General features: G+C 37.2%; 1 protein-coding gene across 5 annotated transcripts in view; it reads left to right on the plus strand.

The window, feature by feature from the left end:
* The window catches only part of LOC120636466 (potassium channel subfamily T member 2), an 82,668-nt gene extending 72,322 nt beyond the window's left edge, over positions 1–10,346 (plus strand). For 3 of the 5 annotated variants that reach the window (XM_039907950.1, XM_039907951.1, XM_039907952.1), the window contains exons 16-23: positions 2,580–2,930; positions 3,199–3,333; positions 3,873–3,984; positions 4,062–4,247; positions 4,465–4,674; positions 5,816–5,932; positions 8,248–8,453; positions 9,375–10,346. In XM_039907950.1, coding sequence (XP_039763884.1) covers positions 2,580–2,930; positions 3,199–3,333; positions 3,873–3,984; positions 4,062–4,247; positions 4,465–4,674; positions 5,816–5,932; positions 8,248–8,453; positions 9,375–9,987 — 1,930 coding nt within the window. In that variant the 3' untranslated portion in view covers positions 9,988–10,346. The remainder of the gene's footprint in view (positions 1–2,579; positions 2,931–3,198; positions 3,334–3,872; positions 3,985–4,061; positions 4,248–4,464; positions 4,675–5,815; positions 5,933–8,247; positions 8,454–9,374) is intronic. The other 2 variants (XM_039907953.1, XM_039907954.1) reach the window with 1 other exon arrangement.
* The last annotated feature ends 12,117 nt before the right edge of the window (positions 10,347–22,463 follow it).

Consider the following 22,463-nt stretch of genomic DNA (forward strand, 5'->3'; position numbering starts at 1 on the left):
TAATACATATAGTAAAGAGACTTAGTTTTCTTGGTAAATGTCGTCACGCTGGTCAAAATGTTTATCGAAATTTTGGCATCAGGCAGAACGATAATGGCAAAATTATCAAATTACTCCGGCAACGATGTAATGGATTTATGATGATTGATATATTAAAAAAAGAAACTTTTAAATATCACAATAATAACCGTTGCATGGAATTTAAAAGCTATGTAGGTGGAGAAAATATTTTTATTAATCATGCGTAATCGCAGCTCATATTCTAATTCAGTACTCATATGTTATCGCTATCTAGTCGATAGATAGAAGTAGTAATATCATGATATATTTTGTTTTCCACACATGATTGTCAACCGTTCCTACTAACAAAAAAGGTTCACCATTTCACATGCAACACTGCTATTTATTAAAGCGGGTATCTACCGTAACGTCATTTAGGAAACTAAAAAAAAACACCAAACAAAATAGCATGCTCCATAATGTAGTCCATTATGATATCATTATTTGTGATTTCTTTCATGATCAATAAAATAAATAGTATATTTTATTAGTGTTATTTATAATATAACAATAGGATTCTTATAAAATGGACAAACCTCGAAACAATTAAAAATGTAAATTTATTAAATACGTAGCCTTTTTGATTGAATGAATACATACAAACCAACTAGAAAGCACGATTTTTTTTTAATTCGTACCGTACGTTAGAGCACAGAATGTTACCCTCCGCAAGTGTTTAGATACGAATGTGTGCATTCCGTACGTAAATCCCTGAGCCCTGAGTATGTCCTTCTGGCGCGGCGACTGCAGTGACGATGCTACAACGAGCTCGCTGTCTTCGCTGGCCGCCAGTGACACACGCTCTGCCTGGCGCAATGACTTTATGAGGTGAGTGAACCTTTCAGACCCGATTTGAACGCAGCTTTATTTTTATTCTATTACCAAAGGAGCAACTCGGAACACCAGAAGAAATATGTTATGTCTTATTATGTATAAACACGACACAGATGACGCCCGCGATTTCCACCGCGTGTATTAAAAAATCCTGTGACAACTCTTAATTTGCGAGATAAAAAGTATCGAGTGTCTGCCTCCTAGACAAAATATTATCAAAACACTGTTTAAATGTAAAAAGGTAACAGACGAAAAGTTACTTTAGAATTAATAATGTTCGTAAAGAGGATAATGACTGATTTGAAATCGGATAATAACAATTGTCATGCTATATATACTTCAATGGATTAATCCTTCGGTTATTAATATGTTACATTCGCAAAATATTTTATTAACAAATTACCACATTCTCAAATGATACATACCAGCCAAAAGGGTTTAAATATTTTATATTTGTTTTTTTTTAATTCAGTTTTAAATATTGACGAAACTGAATTACATTGCAAGAATACCTTGTTATTATAATTATTATTGTTATTCCCGAAACATATCTTGAAAATTGTATTTCATAAAATGTCACCAGTAACGACGAAAATTTCACAGAAATTTTAATATAATAGTACTATTCAATTGTAAATTATAATATGGTACTATTTTTTTGTAAAAGGTGGCATATAAAATTTAAAAATATATTTTTGTCATAATTGAACAAACGTTATTTATAAATATAATTCCAGTAATTTATGAGTTCTAAATAAAGTTGTGTTGAACCCACTATTTATAATTTTTGTGTGTGTTATTGTTACGAGTACGTACTCGTACTAATATTTTGCAAACATGATGTTTCGCGAATGTAACGCGTGGCGTGTTATATGATCGCTTGTTTAGATTTATAATATACTAGCGGACCCCAGCGCAATCTGTCGGGATGATTTGTGAATCTAAACCTTACAGGGTGCCACCCAAACGCATACCAAAAAATTCATTCTAATCGGTCCAGCCGTTTAGGAGGAGTTCAGTGAAATACACACGCACACATGAAATATATATATATATATATATAACATTGAGCCGAATGATTAATCCATTCATGCATTCATCCGATGAATGAAATTGAAAATTAGAGACGTATTAACAGCTCTAAAAGCTGTCTATTAAAATAGTTTTTTTTAAATGGGCTTGTTACAGAATGCTAGAATAATTAATTGTACACTTTATGTAGATATGATAATATTTTATTTATCATACAAATACGTCAATAACACACTTTTTTATTCCTATAATTACGTTTTAAACCTAAACACAAAGAACGGATCACATGGCAGCGCCCATCAGCTTAAATACTGGTCATAATATTTTCGTTTTTCATGAACTATCACTAAGGTGATCTAAATTTAGGTTCAAATAATTTGGTAAATTGGTCTTGGTCTTGAAAAACGGATGCAACCAAATTATAAAACAAATTTCAGAATTGCTATATGTCATGCGGTCCGTCTTTTAAGCGGTAGCTTTAAACGATATACCTACATATTTCAAATTAGTAAGTATATTGTCGTTCTGTAATATATAATATTTTATCTTTAAAATAAGCTTTGCTTTGGCCTGATCTGTCCTATTTAAAATTGTTTGTTTAAGTCTCCTTACAGTTACTAAATAGCTTATTTTTATTTTATGTTGTTTTGCAGGATCGTGAAAGGTTTTCCACCCGTGTCACCCTTTATCGGCGTAAGTCCAACTCTATGTTATTTGCTGAAAGAGAAGAAACCACTCTGCTGTCTTCAGTTGGCCCAAGTGTGTGAACACTGCTCCTACCGAAATGCTAAGGAATACCAGTGGCAAAACAAAACGATAATACTCGCTGCTGACTATGCATCCAATGGCATCTATAACTTTATCATTCCTCTGCGCGCCCATTTCAGATCCAAGACATCTTTGAATCCAATTATTCTTTTACTAGAACGCAGACCTGATATTGCATTTTTGGATTCAATCTCATACTTTCCACTGGTCTATTGGATGCTAGGTTCCATTGATTGGTAAGTAATGTTTGTTAATTATTAAATGTTTGTATTTACCTAGTGTATTCATTTAACTTTTAACTAAATCAAATCATAGGCCTTAACTTGGCAATTTATTTGAATGAATGAATACGTATCACGATTTATCCTTATCACAATAACAATTCAACGAGACATTCTTAAACACAATATCGACATATCATCCTATATCAAGTATAGTTTCTTCAGATATAATAAACACTTAACGCTGAACATAAAAAATAATATATGTGATACTATTTTACAGCTTAGATGACCTCTTACGTGCTGGAATAACATTAGCCGAGAATGTGGTCGTAGTAAACAAGGAGTTATCTAATTCTGCAGAAGAAGATAGTCTCTCGGATTGCAATACAATAGTGGCAGTTCAGACCATGTTCAAGTAAAAATCATTCCCATTTTTTAAAACATAACATGTGACTAATATAAACTGAAGTAATCATATTATTGCCATTGCGAATACGTACAATACGTTGTAGCGAATTTAAGTGTGAAATTTTAATAGACATAAATTAACGTTTCGCGAAATTTATACAATATTGACGTAGAAATTAAATTTGTATAATTTACAGATACAACAACCTGTAAATTACCCAATGCTAAATTCAGAATAATTTAACTTATAGCATTAATTATTAATCTGAAACAAAAAACTTACTCGAGTTCAATAGAGAGCTGAGGTAATATAATTAGTATGGAGCGCTATTTATACAATACGACTATAATCTATCTTTTAATGAAAGTACATTACAAGATAGATACGTATTATAAAATAGGTGCATTTACCTCAGTCCCCTAATAAACTCTATTTTCTCAGACTTCAATCATTCTGATGTTCCCCCGAATCTTATTTTGATCTGCGATGTTCATTTATAAGTACTTATTTGTAAAAAAATTACAACTGAGAAATATTTATTTCAGATTCTTTCCGTCTATTAAATCCATAACGGAATTATCGCAATCGTCGAATATGCGTTTTATGCAATTCAGAGCCCATGATAAATATGCTTTGCATCTTTCCAAAATGGAAAAGGTTTGATGCAATTATTTAACTGATTATAGTTTTATTTTTAGATTTAAAATATTTTAAATAAGACTCTGACTTTGCAGCGTGAAAAGGAAAGGGGCTCACATATCTCATACATGTTCCGGTTGCCTTTTGCCGCTGGTTCTGTCTTCTCTGCCTCTATGTTAGACACACTCCTTTACCAGGCTTTTGTTAAAGACTACGTCATTACATTCGTAAGATTACTGTTGGGCGTTGATCAGGCTCCTGGTTCAGGATTCCTCACATCTGTAAGTTTTTATCATGTATTCTAAAATTTATAACCAAGCAAGCGAAAGTATTCGCTATACTATTCATCTCATCTCATTCATTTGCCATGCGAATTAGTTTTGGTAAAATAGATTTTGGCGATATAAATATTTTTTTTAATCATTGTATGTTAGCCATTAAGTAGCAAACTTAAAGTTTTAATGTTAAAATAGTGAAATATCATTGGATTTGTGACAGATGAAAATTACAAAGGAAGATATGTGGATTCGTACGTACGGTCGGCTGTATCAAAAGTTATGTTCTACAACGTGCGAAATTCCGATTGGGATATATCGCACTCAGGATACAAGCCTAGCCGATCAGGCGCACCACGTGAGTATGTCGCCACGGACCCCGTCAAAGTGGTTTTGGTCACGCCTCGCGGGAATGCGACCATCGCGCGCATCGGTGAGTCGGTCTACCATGTAACTCTTTCAGACAATGCTCCTTAAATACAGTCCTTCGCCGCTGCCTACCACCTTTATTAAATATTAAACACTAGATGATCATCTGAATTTAAAATTATACATTTCATCGAGTAGTCCTAGTCCTTGGACTGTATTTCGGGCACAATTTTTTGAACCTACTTTATCTTTACTTCCGGTCAGCGTTACAATTCATTGTGAACTGTCTACATTGTATTTGAGCCGACACTTGTGGCGTCTTTGTTAATTAGTATCTGCATTAAAACTTTCTATTCCTCATACAATACTCGACTTTTTTTCAAACATAAGTACACGAGCTTAATTTTCTATTTAATCGCAATCTGCTATAGCAAAAAAGTCGATCTTTTTCGCTTTTGCGCCAAGACGGATCTGACTAAAGAGTGTTTTCTATTGAAATCCTCCGCGTCTAGTAATTTTTTTTTACAACCAAACCATTTCACACAGAATAATAACTTAATTGCACATTTATCTGTATCGAACTCGATGATCGCAATCCCGCCAAAATGTTGTTTTCTAAGTATGTGTTTTGCATGAACTGTTAGCAAGAATAGATTTGGGCGACAACATTGCATTTACATCACTACGTAGCGATGGACCACCCGCCAATTTAATTTGCAAGAAGATTTGCTGCTAAATGCAGAGATCGTAAACACCCTTCATCAGTATCCGAATATAGACCTGACCCTTGCATGGTTTTCGATACTTTACATTCCGATTAACAGTTTGTAGAGAGTTAACGACAACTGATTTTATTTGCTACTGAAAATATTTCTTTCGTATCTAGCCTTACTAGATTTCACTTTAAGCATACTTGAACAATATTTTTTTACTTCTTTAGCTTTATCACAAGATGAATACTCTTCTTTGCATGTTTTTTTTAAAAGCGTAGATTACGAATTAGGTATACCACAGATCATGACTTTAGATGCTCTCTCGTATAAAATCAAATAAAAACAAATGTTCTTATAAAAACTGGTACTGACCTGAGCTGAAGTAAAAACTACCAGTGAGAAATTTACTAACGCTTAACGAACTGAGAATGCGAGCGAAAGTCCCACTAGTTTTGTAGGCGTAGCAGAAGTATGATAGGAAAGTTGCAGCAGGCCTCGGGGGAAGCTGGGTTGGCAGGTGATGGAAACTCTGAGGGGGCGGGCAGAGAGCGTTCACGTCGAGGGCCCACCGGCTGTCTCAGTGGATGCTACGGCGACCGCACGCCGGCGGTAAGCCTCCAACAATTGCACTTCGAAATTTAAAGGTTAAATGAAGCAGACAATCTGACAGCTAAAAGGACCACGGAGGAAAGAGCAAAACCTTTCTGGTTCCTAAGTCCTAATTGTTTCTATCCTGCTGGATCGTCTGCTCACATGCCCCTGGACTGGAACTTTGTACATATCATTCACTTCAAACGTCTCCTTTTAAATTAAAACTTACAAGAATTTGGTTTGTATTCATAAGTAGTGAAGATATTTGCAGAGTAAAGGTAAATTTACATTTTGCCCTTCTAACTTTTCTGACAGTACTTTATAACTTTCGTACTTAATGAAATAAGTTCCAGTTAAAAAAATGTGTAACAGAACTATGTCTCTTGGCTAAAATATATTAAAAACTTAATAATAACCCTAGTTAGGAAAAAAATAGGCATGTTGGAGTTTGTTGGGAAAAAAAGTTTTAAAATGGACACCTTAGTTTTTTATAGCTTTTCATATTTATATTTTTTAATAATATTATTTATTTAAGGAAAAATAAGTTATTTATAAGAATATTGGCATTTAATATTTTCGTTCCTAGAAACTATGTCTTTAGCCGGATTATTAATATAAGGTGCACCACTAATCTGTTATTATTATTATAACTAATTACGGTCCAACGGTATTAAAATTAGCAATAACAACAAATTAAATAATCAAACTGTAACGATTGCGGAGATGTTAAGATTGAGAACATTAATTAAAATACTTTTTATAAACTTATCAGTACTAGGTTATTAACATTTTTTTTTTTTTTTATGCATAATATTAAAATTCTGATGTAAAGGTGGTATTTATTTCATTAATATAGCATCAAATCAACAAATAGTTGTCATATTTGATCATTATATTTAATACAAGCTTTAAATTTCGCTAGTTTTAGTAGTGAGCATTATAAATAATGCGCGTTTTTGCAATTAGCCTATATTTCGATTTATTTATGTAAAGTAGACGCATATGACATTCATTCTAACTTAAAACTATTTAAATAAGAATCCCTATAGCCAGCGGAATTATAGACAGGAGCTGCGAAAGTATTATCGAGGAGTCAAGTAGTATCAGCATCAGAAAACCCTGGGGCTTTTTTCATGGCGAGCTTTCACGCTCACCCTTTCTCTAAAAATGATAACTTTTATCGGTAAAATGATAACTTCTAAAAATATTTTTGAATATAGCCGCCTTTTAGCATTAACTTGGCAATAACTTTTTTCTAAATTTAAAATGTATTTCATATTAAATTCGACTACGGCTTCATCATCTCATCCTTGTAAAAAAAAAAAAAGTCCTTCAAAACTTCGGACGGTGACTTGGCCTCACCGTTTCCCAAAAATTTCTCTGCGCAGTTTTTTTATTTGTTCTGCATACACAGAGCCAGTAACAGTAACTCCATGGTGGAGATATTTGCTCATGACCACCTGTTTACTATCCCGGAAAAGATAGGCTATTATCTTTCCGGTCGATCGACTCGTCATAAATTTCTTTGGGGTAGATGATGGACTCTTTCAAGTCATAAAGTGTAAATTTAGTTTCTCAGTCATAATGGTGACACCACGTTTCATTCATAGCTTTAAATCGAGCTAAGAAACTTTCAGAATCTTGTTTTAACAGTTCCAAAGAAGCTCGACAATTGTTCAGTCTTACTTGTTTTAGTAAATCGGTAAAGTTACTGGAAACTCAGTTGTTCGGTCAAAACTATTGTAGAATACGGTGGAGCATTGCACACAAAGTATCCTGTAAATCTTGGTAAACTTGTTTTGTACTGAAACTTTTCAAGCAAATGCTTAGTAACCGCACGCAATTCTTTTTTATCCATTTTCGACAACACGCTCCGTTAAACGGCATACAAATAAATGGCTTCCATTTCTAAAATATAACAGAAATTACTATGTTTTATTTAACAACGTAGAACACTCGTCGTATATGGTGTTAGTAAATGATAATTTATCATTTTGTGATAACAGTGTTAAAATCTATGATTTTGTGCTTGGTACCGGCTTTGAAAAAAGACTACGAGCAGGGCATAGGGAATGTATGTAGAAGAACTGCACTTTTTATTTACCTATAATTATAAAACATAGAAATTTCTTTTTCTGATATTGTACTATGATCAAATAATATATTGTATGAATGTCTTATGTGGACTACATATGTAAGTTTTGTTAATTTGTATTAAATACATTAACCCACACTAAACAGTAACTAATGCATGAAAAAAATGATTCTGACGCAAGTTCAATTTTAAATAATGTAAACCATGACTTGAGTTCAATTTACGTTTAACGTTACAGTATTCAACAAGCTTAGTAGATGAAGCGAGAGATAATCATGCACAGCAAATAGAAAGAGCAGAAATAGCTAATCTTGTAAGATCTCGAATGGAATCATTAAAATTGACCGGTATTGATTATGATGACGTCAGTGAAAAACGAAACAGTCTATCGTACGTAATCATAAACCCGAGCTGCGATCTCAACTTACAAGAAGGCGATATAATGTGAGTAGATTTGCCTACTGAATGATAAATGTGAAGAATGTAATTTTGAAGCGGTGATAGCCTATTAGTAAGATCTTACCCTTCGGAGGGACCGATTATGGATGCTCATCACGCGTGGAAGAGTAACGTGCGTTTTATGCAATTAAATATTAGCTACTTTGATGGTGAAGGAAACCATTTCGATAATATAAGGAAAAGTATGAAAGGAATTGAAACGTTACTTCTCCAACGCTTTTAACAGTGAATGTCAAAAAAACAACCAAAAGGCTGTTTTCAATTTTGAAATTCTATTGTAACTTCGTTTTTGTTGTTGCAATAAAATATGTCAAAAGGGTTTATACAAATATATATAATATTTTTATTAAGCAAAATAGTTTATTGTGTCAAAAGATTGTTAAATTTTCTTCATTCGTTCGGAAACTGATTATCAAGTCTACAGTTTAATTACAGCACAATTTTTAGATCTGGCACTTCCGTCTGTTTGGAGATTTTTGTTCAGGTCTGCTTGTGCGGGCGGTTTAGTTGCGGCACCATAAATCCGGAACCGAATAAACCAATTGGGTTATTGACATTGAGTGGATGTTGATCCACATTTTATCATTGCGGTTTCAACGACAAGTAGATAGGTCTTATCCTGTTACTGGATGGGCGTGCAAAACCAATGGTTCCAATAAGACTTCACCTAAACACGCTAAGCCATAGGTTCCCGGTTGATAATAATAGTTCCATAAGTATTGTAGTAAAGTATTATCTATGATAAAACAGGGTCGTGCCCGGCAATGAAAGATTATTTAGGAATTTATTAATGATTATATTGCTAGTTTGGTGTACCATATTTTTACTATTGTGTCAAATTAAATTCGCCAAAAAGATGGAAGGAGAGGAAATGGTGAAAAAGTAAATGTATTAATTTTATTTCAGATACTTGGTACGTCCTTCACCATTTTCAGCGCAAAAGACTTTCGAACGTCATAATAGCCGACGCAAATCGAACATCAGTTTTTGTTCCGGAGCTCTGATTCAGGCTGCTGCAGGGGGCAGCCGTCGCGGTTCTGCACTCGCTGGCCTTGCAAACCTTTCTCCTCGAGCTCCACCTCTTACGAGCACAAAAGCAAATTCTCTGTCTCTACCTGACAGTCCCACGATAATTACCGACTTTCGCGGCCGATCTAACTCTCTCCGCGTCGTGGACGACATCTTATTACGACGTTCCAACTCTCTCCGTCAAGGGTTGGGACCAGTAAATACTCGACGTCGCAAAAGTAGCCTGGAGGAAATTGGCATTTCCCATTTTAATTCGCTGTTGCAATATCAACAACAGCAGCAACTACAAGATGCAAATGCAATTAAAATCGCCCTGAACGGCAGCATCGGGTTGGAAATAACGCCACCAGATGAAGGTCCTTTGGATCGTCTAGGTGGCCCTCTAGGAGGATATCAAGATATGGCTGCCGCACTACCTTCGACCTCGATGGGATCTGGGCTTCCACCACCGACCCCAGATCCTCAACATCTTCAGGGGACAATTGTATGATACCACCTAATGTGGGGACGGCGACTCAGTTCCGTAGTGAGGAACAAGTGGAACTAGGCAACGGCGATTCCGGCGCGGTACACTGTTCTTGGAACATATTTTAATCTAGTAGCGTCTCTACTGTGCACTTAATATGTAGTGTCTTATCTAAAACTTTTCAAAACGACTTCAGTGAGTGAGTGGTTCGGAACAATATGCGATTTATATCTGTGTATTGTATGCGGGATCAACTAGTTAATATGTAAAGGGAATATTATGGCCTAAGGCTGTACATAGCAGGGCTTTCTTTGATCTTAATGTATCAATATTGTAAATAGAAGTATCGTCTTTAAAGAAAACACTATAGAAAAATATTTACGAAATAATTCTAGAACATGTATCTAAAACAAAAATAAAAATTTATCGAGTAGTAAATATATTTTACATTAGACTTGATGGATGTTATCTATTTAAATTTCAGAATAGATTCAATACTCAGAGTACTTAAGAATATCATTAGATATATGAAATAGAGAGATATCATTAGATTTGTTGATATTTTCTGTTAGCATAAATAAAGTCTATGCGACCTGCACACAGTATTTATTTTACAACCCCACCTTGTAATTGGGTCATTGATGATTTATTATACAATCCAAAAATTAATATATTGAAATTAGCAGAAAGAATTTGCTGTTTTTGCTTTTTAGAGGAGTGTCTGTCCTTCACTTTCAAAAACGTAGTTTTACTAATTTATGTATAGAAATATTTTTAGATTATCCAGTTTATTACAGGAGTTAGTTATGTTGAGGTGCAATTTTAAAAATGGAAATTATGAGAAATAAATTATACTGAAATACAAAGACTTTAAATCATAAAATATTTATTTAAGCGTCATCAAATTATGCTAAATTTAATTGTTTAAATGAAATATTATTATTGAAATTTTAGCATGCCTGCCTGCTATGTTAAATTTTTTTTTTTTTTATGTTTGTACACATATTACATTCTAACATACAGTGAATATTCACGGCTTTCGTTATTTCATAAAAGCTGAAATTTGATGACACTGATACGTAGTTAACCATTAGTTTTAGCCGAGCTACGTCAGTTATCGGACTGGCATTTATAACTCACATATGAAATGAAATTTATTGTACAAAAAAACTAGTCATTTTACAAAAGTGTTGGGAATCCTGAAGTAAGTTTTAAAATAAAACCTGTCTCTCAGGGTCCCCGCTCTCCTCCGTTTACATTTGTCTATCTTAACATAGAAAAACAAAATACCTATAATCTAACATGCTAATAATAGTGTGTGTGTGTGTACGAGTGTGTGTATGTTAGTTTGTATGTATGTATGTATGTATGTGTATGTGTGTGTGCGTGTGTTTGTGCGTGTGTGTGTGCGTGTGTGTGTTTGAGGTGTGGGTGTGTATTTGCGTGTGTGTCATTAGTGTGTGTGTGTGGTTGCGTGCGCTTATAATATTATGCCTACTTGAAATATATGCAATTGGAATTTTGAATAATAAGTGCTTGCGTGTGTGTGTGTGTGTGTTTATCAACATAATTTGCAAATTCAATAATTCTTCGGTATCTTCGTAATTTAACTTGTTTAGCTAAATAGTTATGCAGTCTTGCATTGAATTAGCTGCATATCGTATAATTTAAGGATTTTATTTAGTTTGTTATATAGGTAAATTGATCGACTTTTTAATTGTCTACTGGTAAATTTAGTATTACATGGAAAAGGTCTTATAACAACGTGGTTACTTCTCCTATTTCGATGAGTTTTATCATATTTATTTGACCTATGGTCATACTCTAACAATTGCATGAAGGATAAATAGTCGTCTAATTGTCAATATTTTTGCCGCAGTGTATAAATCATACGTTGGGTATCTATGTGGTCTCAAATATATGACTTTTAAAAGGGACCTATGTGCCCTCTCAAGCTGAATAATTCTAGTCTTACATGTAACGCCCCACGCAGCAATACAGTATGTCAAGTTAGACTGACCTAGGGCCAAATATATGGTTTTTAATAATTTAGGTGGTACAATATGTCGTAATTTCTTGAAGATCCATATAAGATTCCTTGTCCTATGTATCAAACTTTCTATTTGTTTGTGCCAATTCAGGTGTTGGTCTATTATTATTCCTAAATATTTATGGTCAATCACTTTATCGATTTTCGGGCAATTACAACAATCAGTTACTCGCGGATTAGGACAGGAGTGGCATTTTATGTCAAGGTCACCTAGGGGTTGGGTAGGTTTTCGTATAGAGAAAGTCATGAACTTCGTTTTATATATATTTAAGGTCAACAGGTTCCTCTCCAGCCACGCTACAATCTCCCTTAAGCCATTCTCTGCATTATTTTTTGTTTCTTCCCACGTACCGCCATGAAAAATTAAAGCAGTGTGATCTGCATAGGAGTACACCTTACATTTAAAGCTGTTTAATAGGAAAAGGTCATTTATATATATTAAGAACAGTGTAGGTCCGAGAACACTTCCCTGTGGTACCCCATAAGTGATTGATGCATCATGGCTGGACGTATTACCAATCCTTACTCTCTGTTTTCTGTTTTTTAGGTACTCTCAAAAAGTTTAAAAGGAGTACCTCTGATTATATACATATAAACTGCTGAAAGGCCTTAATTTCCCTTTTCGGAAAAGTACGTTATTATGGTCACAACCTGTTATTGCATGGAAACCTGGCAATCCCCTACAAAAGTTTAGCTTAATTTCAATTATATAATATCTTTGTGAGGTCTACATATCACAAGTAGTTCCTGTGCCTATTCTCCAAATAAGTGAATCATTTTGAAGATGGCGCTTATGACAAGCCATCATGCGTGCATGCAAGTACTATCTCATTGGTGTAAAATGAAGGAGTCCACCAGAGCACACATTTTTTTTGATCAATTTTACTTTACACCTCAGTGAAATTTAAACCGATTTTAATTTCTTTTTTTATTTTAAAGTGTATACCATTAAGCATGTATTGACTAATTTTAATGAAGATCTGATAAATATTGTCGGAGATAAAGGACATAAGTCTTCACAGATAGCAGCAAGTCGCAAGGCATATGAGACAACGATCTAATGCATGCGTACCCTCCTAATAATATTATAAATGCGAAAGTTTGTAAGGATGGATGTATGGATGGCTAGATGTTTGTTACGCTTTAACGCCACAACGAATGAACCGATTTGGCCGAAATTTGGCAGAGACATACAATATAGTCTGGAATAGCTATTCCAGACTATATTGTATGTCTCTGCCAAATTTCGGCCAAAAAGGGATAAAAAGAAGCCTATGAGCTCATAGGCTTCTTTTTATCCCGAAAAAGCAAATACAGTATATGCAATACTTGTATGCATCAAAACGATCAGACCTTATGGCATTGTTAAAGATCTGAGAATATAGTTCTTTCAGAAACTATTATTCTCAAATCACTTCGTGAAGGGGAGACCTATAAATATCTTGGAATGTCAGAAGCACTTGGTATTGAGGTAGGGCACATTAAACAGGTAGTGCAGGAACGCTTCTTTAGCCGCCTGAATAAAGTACTAAAGAGTCTTTTATCAGGTGGTAATAAGGTACGTGCCTTTAATAGCTGGGTCATGCCCTTACTCATATACACTTTTGGCATTCTAAAGTGGACTCAAACTGAATTGGACACCCTGGACTGTAAAGTTCTCAAACTGTTGACGGCTTACCGTATGCATCACCCACGTTCCTCTGTAATGAGGTTGTATATCCCACGCAAGTGTGGAGGACGTGGTCTTCTGAATGCCAAGAACCTTCATAATCGTGAGGTGTGCAATCTTAGAGATCATTTTCTTAGAATGAATGTGGGTATGTGTAAGGATGTCGTTGCAGTAGATAAGGGTATTACTCCACTATTCCTTGGCAAAGAGAACTGGCGCAAGCCAAAAGTACTTAGCAACTCAGATCGTGTGGCGGTATGGAAGAGTAAGGAGTTGCATGGCAGATTCTACAAGGCCCTGTCGGGACCAAAAAGGGACAAATTACCTTTTCTAAAAAACCTGGAAAACGGATATGATGATTTAGAAATTAGAGATCGGGACAAAGAAAAAAACAAGTTAATTGAAGACTCGCCTGATAAACAAGTCAAACCGGAAGAACACTATAACTATGCAGAAAATTAAACACCGTGCTGTAAAAAAATTCCTTACCTAGCAAGGCAAGACCGCTCAAACCATTTTGAATGAAATGGGAACCGTTTATGGAGACTAGTGCACTAGTAAATCAATGATTTACTAGTTTCATGGTCTTTTTAAACATGGTCGGGAGTCGATTGAAGACGACCCTCGCTCAGGAAGGCCAGTTGAGGCCACCACATCAAACATCATCGAAAAAGTGGCTGATGAAAGGCTATATGAAAGGCTGCCGAGCCAACTAGCAGAAAATCCTGGGTTGGCCTCCATCGTGCGGGTTGACGACTGGAGAGTGGATCCGATGGCAATTCCTAGGGGCGTTCGGGCGTTCCCGCAGTCTGCAGTCGAGCCTTCCTACTGTGCAGTCATTTCGTAAATCGTGGAGTCAATGAACGTAGCGCCTCTTACAGCTGCCATTCCCCTTCCTATTCATCCTTGCATACAATGAAATCGAATAAAAAGAAGAGTAAGTTTTCACAGCGGTTGCACCTCCTCTCGTTAAAAGTGCATCTCTCCAATATCAGAGGACTGCACTCTAATTTCCTTGCAGTCCACCACCATCTGGAGACTGAGCATAGCATACCTGCAGTACCCCGGATACACGCTTGAGCATAACTTTTAATCACGTGCGGGGGTATGTTTGTTTGCAAGAAATGATATCTGCTGTCGGCGTCTTCGCAACTTGGAGGTACCCAACTTTTCTATCTTGTGGTGCTTATTGGATACGGGCATGGAGCAGATCATTTATGCGTGTACCTATCATTCGCACAGCGGTGACCTAGAGACAACTCGAATGTTCGAGTACCTCAGCGAGACGGCTGATATCGTCCAGTGTCGATATCCGACTGCTCAACTGGTATTCTTGAGGGACTTTAATGCTCATCACAAGGATTGGTTGTTCCCATACCAAAATACCGACCACGCCGGGAGGGACACGCTTAAATTTGCCATATTTAAATTAGACCTCTCTCAGCTGGTACACGAAGCAACTCGGATACCTGACGTTGACGGTCATTCTCCTAATTGTCTGGACCTTCTGTTGACCACCGACCCAGACCGGTTTTCAGTATCAGTTACGGCCCCTTTGGGTATTTCTGATCACTGTGTAGTTAAGTCGGTATAGAATTATCATCCTCTGGATTCTGGTTCCTCCGGAACCAGGCGGGTGTGGTGATACAAGTCAGCAGACTGGGATGAAATGCGACACTTTTTTGCTTCATATCCCTGGCGACAAACTTGCTTCTCTTCTGATGATCCGTCGAGCTGCGAGAAAGCCACATCGGAAGTGATTCGTCAAGCAATTGAGTTTTTTATACCTTACGCTGACGTATCGCTAGATGGCAAGATTCCGCGCTGGTACAACGCTGAATGCGCCCAAGCTGAACCTCGTAAGAACATAGCTTTTGCTGCATGGGCTGACGCGCGTACCCAAAAAGCTCCGGACATCAGTACGAAAAAGAGAGATTATACCGCCAAGCCCTACAAGAAGGTTCATAAGAAGGCTCGTTTAAACCGCACTAATTGAATTGAGGCCAAAATAGCATCCTATCCGCGTGGAAGTAAAGCCTTTAAGGTCTCTTTCGAAGTATGTGGAAACGAACTTCTGCCGTCCATCGCTGCCACCTCTGCTAAAGCGGATGGGGCGCTGGCTTTAACTGCAACAGAAAAAGCTAACCTCTTAGCGACTCTGTTTGCTGAAAATTCACGTCTCTATTCTGGCAGCGCCTCACCATCTACCCTTTCACCCTGCGACTCTGTCATGGCAGAGATAAAGATTCGCCAAGGTGAGGTTTTAAAAGTGCTGCGCAATCTAGACGTGAATAAGGCCAGCGGCCCAGACGGGATATCAGCAATAGTACTCAGAACCTGTGCTGCCGAGCTGTCTCCAGTACTAACACGTTTGTTTCGCCTCTTGTTCAAAAATGCCCGAATCCCGAAATCTTGGAAGGTTGCCAACGTACAACCGGTACCTAAGAAGGGTAGTCGTGCAGACCCGGCCAACTACAGGCCTACTACTAGTACTACAGGCCTATAACTCTAACACACATGATATAATTTGACGATTGACATTAATAAAGAATGCATCCCCAAATACCGTTTTTTTTATTTGGGTCGTATGATCGTGCTGGTTTCAGTTCAAGTAACGACTTCTCGCCTAATTACGAAAATCGTTTTACGATATTGAGACTTGTTCTAATTATTTGAAATACAAATGTTTTTTTTAAAGTACTTATAATAAAACACTTTACTGCACAATTTTTATCAGGCAGTCGGGTACAACGCATCAGCTGAGGTATTTTTTCAAAGCTATTTTAAACACAACTATATTTCAGACACTTAATTTTTATACAAATAAGTTATTGAAAGTTAAGATGAATGTGTGATGTGAGAATAACGAACAAGATTAGAAATTAGTATATAAGGGGAAGTTTTAAAGTTGCGCGAGTGACAGAAAGATGAGGTAGCGTGGTATGATCAAAATATGGGGAGGAAAGAAAGTCATTTTACCAGAAGAATGTTTAATATTTACGTGGAGAAGAGGAAGACCAAAGAAGAGATGGATGGATTGTGTGAAAGAGGATATGCGTATAAGAAGAGTGGATAATGAGATGACGGCTGATAAAGGTGAGTGGATGTTGTGCCGACCTCACCACATAGCGTGGAACAAGGGCAAGAAGAGGAAGAATAGAAATAAGTTATTTCATAGGCATTTCTCAGTGGAACAGACGAAAAATTTCGCATTTAGCAAAAGCATTTCGATTCGATCGTGGCAATGGACATTATACAACGCTCGCAGAACGTATGGACATAAGAGTGCCAAATATGCAGGAATGTCGACCCTGCACTGGTAAGCGCAGTGTTGGTCGGCAACAAACAAGGTGGATAGACGAAATCAAGCGTATCGCAGGAAGCCGCTGGATACAAGCGGCACAACACTGTGGAATTTGGAAGTCTTTCCAAAATACCTATGTCCAGTAATAGACGTCTATCGGTTGACATGATGACGACGAAACCAAAGCGAACATATGTTGTGGAAGTATCGAAGCAGAAAGTCAGATAAAGGCCAGAGCCTACATAAGTTATCGAGCTTCTAAGAAGTTGCATGAAGATAGATTAACACAGCCAGATGCAATGCAATCGCATCGACTTCATCAGACTGCTGCACCGCCAAATTCTTTCATGCGCCGCTAATGCGTATGAGAGCGAAGACGTAAATGCCAGAGGTGCTTTATACCATACCATTCCTCTCTTACGGACATTGTTTAAAGCAGTACTATCTTAAATGGTATTTTTGTATGACAAACGTTATCTTTCCTAAAATAACGATTTAAAATCAAGAATTGAATTGAATAATTCTGAAATATATATTTTTGTTAAAAACAAAAACCTTAAATATATTAGATAATTTTATTAACCTAATTTTACTCATATATTATGAGTAAAATTAAGTTAATAAAAGTCTACAAAGTCCCACAAATGTTTGAAAGAAATGATGACACAAATATTGCCATTGATGTATAAATCCCTTCCCTCGCGGACGCCAAAGTTGATGGACGTGTTTTTGGTGCATTATAGAATTTTGCAAACGTCAAAATTAAATTTTTAATATAATATGTGTGTTACTAACGTCACGAGTACCAGGAGTGCAGCGACGCTAAAGCGGTGAGAAATAGTTTGACCTCATTGTTTACGCACGATTACTTATGAGCGACACTACTTCTTCGATCTTGTTTCTCAGCACGGGCAATGTTCTGCTGATGCCTTTTCTTATCATGATTTAATTTTTCTGTCATATAAACTGCGCCCTCCAAAAAATAAACCTAAAATACTTCTGCGACGTAATTTTGGTGGTATGGATGTTGATCGATTGTGTGATGATGCTCGTAATGTTGACTGGTCTGCTGTAGAATCCGCATCTTGTATTAATGTGAAAGTTGAAATTTTCTGTTCTTTACTCACACAACTGTATGACATACATGCACCTATTAAATCTGTCAAGATTAAACATTTACCTGCGCCCTGGCTTACTGATGAATTAAAAAATACAATTTTAAAGAAAAATTTAGCCAAGTCTAAATTTAAGAGCAAAAAATCTGCTGAAAATGAAAGAAAATATCATAAGATCAGAAATCGCTGCAATACATTATGTAGAGATGCACAGCGACGCCATATTCATACATCTGTCGAAAACGGCGACTCTTCCAGAGTTTGGAAGTTTCTTGAAACTGTTGGAATTGGTAATTCATCCAGAAATTCTTTACCTTCTCATGTTGATGTTGAACTTTTAAATCAATATTTTTCCAACCCTTCTAACTCTTTTGATAGTTCAGATAAAATGCGTACTATTCTTTCTCTATCTACAATTCCAACCTCTAATTATCCTCCGTTTGAGTTTAGTCAGTTTACTGCATGTGATGTTAAGAAGAGCATTTTGTCCATTGCCTCAAATGCTGTCGGTAGCGACGATATTAGCCGTAATATGCTGGTTCCTCTTCTTGATGTTATAGCTCCTGTCATTACTCACTTATTAAATGAATCTGTATTCACTTCCAAATTTCCTGAGGCTTGGAAGAGCGCTCATGTTATACCTCTTCCTAAGAAGGCTCTTCCAGCTAGCTTCTCTGATTTTCGTCCCATCTCTATTTTACCCTTTCTTTCCAAAGCCCTTGAAAAGCTCATTTACCAACAGCTGAACCTTTTCATTAATCGAAATTGCTTGCATAATCCATTCCAATCCGGTTTTCGTCCTGGGCATAGTACGGCTACTGCTCTTATTAAAGTTACCGATGATATACGTTGGGGTATGGACAATAAACTGCTCACAGTTCTGGTATTGCTGGACTTCAGTAATGCTTTTAATACGGTAGATTTCGACATTCTGTTGAGTCAGTTGCGTTCTCTTAACATATCTCCATCAGTGATTGACTGGTTTCATAGTTATCTTCATGGTCGTCGGCAGCGTATTCACACTGAGGAATCTCATTCCTCATGGTGTGATATTACTGTTGGCGTACCTCAAGGCGGCGTGCTATCTCCATTACTCTTTTCTATTTTCATCAACTCCATTACTCGGAATATATCTTCTCTCTACCATATGTATGCTGACGATGTCAAAATTTACACCCAGTCAACCTTTGATAATCTTCCAATCGCAATAGCTAGCATTAACAAAGACTTGCGCGTTATTTCAAATTGGAGTAAAGCGCATGGCCTTAACGTTAATCCAAAAAAAACTCAAGCTATTGTTATTGGCAGTCGAAGGCAGATTTCAAGGATTGACTGGTTTTCCCTCCCCTCCATTGAGTTTGATAGTGTCACAGTCCCATACTGTGAAAATGTAAAGAACTTGGGCATTTATCTTGACCGAACCTTAAGTTGGACGTACCATATTAATGAGATCAGCAGAAAGACATTTGCAGCTCTAGGCTCTTTGCGTCGTCTTCGGTATTTACTTCCTATACCTACCAAAATTATGCTCGCACAGACTCTACTCCTTCCCATTCTTGACTACGCTGACGCAAGCTATGTTAACTTAACTGAAGATCAGTTAAATAAACTTGAGAGACTCCAGAATTCTAGCATTCGTTTCATATTTGGGTTGCGCAAATATGATCATATTTCTCAATTTCGGTCTCGTCTCAAGTGGTTACCTATCAGACTTCGCCGGAATTTGCACATTGTTTCTATTCTGTACTGTGTTTTGTTTCATCCTTCTACTCCTCTTTACCTGAAAGAGAGGTTTAAATTTGTAGGACTCCCAGACGAACTTCGTTCTACGAGGAAGTTAGTCTTGAAGGTGCCTGGTCACAAATCCTCCTTCTTCAACGGATCATTTACGGTTCAGGCTATTAAATTATGGAACGCCTTGCCGTTAGATATCCGTGAGGCACAATCGATTGGGACCTTCAAGAAACTAGTGAAGGATCATTATTTGTCTCTTTCAGCCGAACAACGCTGAAGTGAATCATTTTAAGTGTGTAATTTGAATTATTTATGTATTTCATACTAATTGGGGATGTTATATGTAATATATTTATATAGATATTTATGTTATATATTTTATTTGTATTTATATTTAATATATTTATACATATATTATAGTTATATTATATATATATATATATATATATATATATATATTTTATTTATATTTATATATTTGTATAATTTTTAAATCTTATTTATTGCACCACCTACCTCTTTTCTACGTTTTTTCCTTTTACGCCATTGGTTGCCTGGAAGAAATCGCTATGTAGCGATAAGGCCACCAAATTGTACTCTCTTGATTGTATTTAAATCTTTGTAACTACTTTTTGTTTCTTTGGTGTACAATAAAAGTGTATTCATTCATTCATTCATACTTCACTGTTCTTCGCGCCGCGTTTCTTTTTTTTTTTTTTTTTTTTTTTTGCTTTTTCGGAAGGACACTTGCCGATAACCTCCTAAGGGGTTGCTACGGCGTCACCGGGGGAGTGGGGCGAGCGCGAAAGCTCGCCATGAGAAGAGCCCCAGGGCTCGACGACATCGGGGGGAGTATGGGAGACGTCGACCCGAGGGTGCCTCCTGCGAGGACTCGGACCTCGGCTCGGTTCGACGTTAATCTGACTGTTGGTGGACTTTTGGACTAATCATTGTTTAGTCCGAACGCCCCCGTGACCGTGGTAAGGATCCACGTCCGGATGACGTCAGAAATCGGGGCCCTCGTCTTCGCCGGCGAAGACGCTGTGAATGTTGCGTGTGTGTGTGTTGTTGGGACACGTTGTCGGTAGCGCCGCGTTTCGCCTGCCGGCCGCTTGAAGTGGCCTGTCGCCTTTGCACACTCATCTTCAACCGGTTTGCCGGGCCTAATCTACGCTAAGTATAGCGGCTCTGAATATTGCCTACATCTACTGCATCGCTGCCGCTCCGGATAGCTTCTTCTTACACAATGAATAAAACTCCGCCACAGTCATCCGCTGCGTATATTTCGCCAACCCGACACTCTGATTCGGACATACGAAAATTATGTCAAGATGAATTGTTACTCGATTTTTCTTCAAATATTTCACAGCGGGCTAAGCGCCGCCGCGATTCAAATGAAGAATTTGCTGATGAGCTAGCCACTTTTAAAGCTGAAATGAGAGAACTAATGAATCTCCACACAAAGTTCACGAATGGATAAATTCGAAAAACACATCCTAGAGATTAAAAGACAGTACTCTCTGATTGAAACCACTAACATCGAGATTGAGAAATCGATGACGTCCATGTCCAGCCAGTTAACTTCACTGGAGACCAAAATTACTCGTATCGAGCAAGATAAAATCTCAATGGCTAATCATATCTCAATTCTGGAAGAAAAATTGGACACCTTAGACCGTAATATGATCAAAACATGCATTGAACTGCGCAATGTACCCAAAAACCAACGCGAGACTACAGATAGTCTATACGTTATGGTCCAGCAATTAGGTAAAACATTAAATATTAATTTGCAAACATCGGATATTAGAGAGGTTTAATTTGGTTAAGTTCAACGCTGCCAAGACGCAGTCGTGTTTATTTTCCGCAAAAAAGAGCCCTTTCACCTTGGCTCCCACTTTCTGGGGTGTATCCGTTCCAATTAGCGACCATATTGAGCTCTTGGGTGTCAACATCTCATCCAATCTCAATTTTGGCAAATGCATCGAGTCTAAAGCCAAAGTGGCAGCTAAAAAACTTGGTATCCTCAATAAGGTTAGGCGGTACTTCACGCCAGGTCAACGCCTCGCACTGTACCAGACTCAAGTGCGAACCAGCATGGAGTACTGTAGTCACCTGTGGGGTGGCTCTGCCAAGTACCAACTTGAGGCTTTGGATTCGGTGGATCGTCGCACCAGGAGAATTATAGGCGACAATTCGTTAACGCAGGCGAAACTACATAGTCTCCAGCACCGACGCAATGTTGCCTGTTTATCGGTTTTTTACCGGATATACTTCGGTGAGTGTGCTCTGGAACTTCACAATCTTGTTCCCCCTTCCCCGTTTTACCACAGAACAGCGAGACACCGAGAGCGGTAGCATCCTTATGTGGTTGATATCCCATCAACACGCACGAAACGTTTTTTATCCACGTTTCTGATACGTGCCGCTAAGATGTGGAACGCCCTCCCGGTAACTGTTTTTCCTGCCACGTATAATTTAAGTACCTTCAAGGCTAGAGTGAATAGGCTTTTTCTAGGCAAGCGTGCTCCAACCTAGACCTCATCATTGCTTTCTAACGGGCATGATTGTCGTCAAACGCTGGCCTATCGTTAATAAAAAAAAAAAAAAGGTTGTTAGACAGCCCTC

Source organism: Pararge aegeria, chromosome Z (genome assembly GCF_905163445.1).
Source record: "Pararge aegeria chromosome Z, ilParAegt1.1, whole genome shotgun sequence".
NCBI classification, from domain to species: Eukaryota; Metazoa; Arthropoda; class Insecta; order Lepidoptera; family Nymphalidae; genus Pararge; species Pararge aegeria.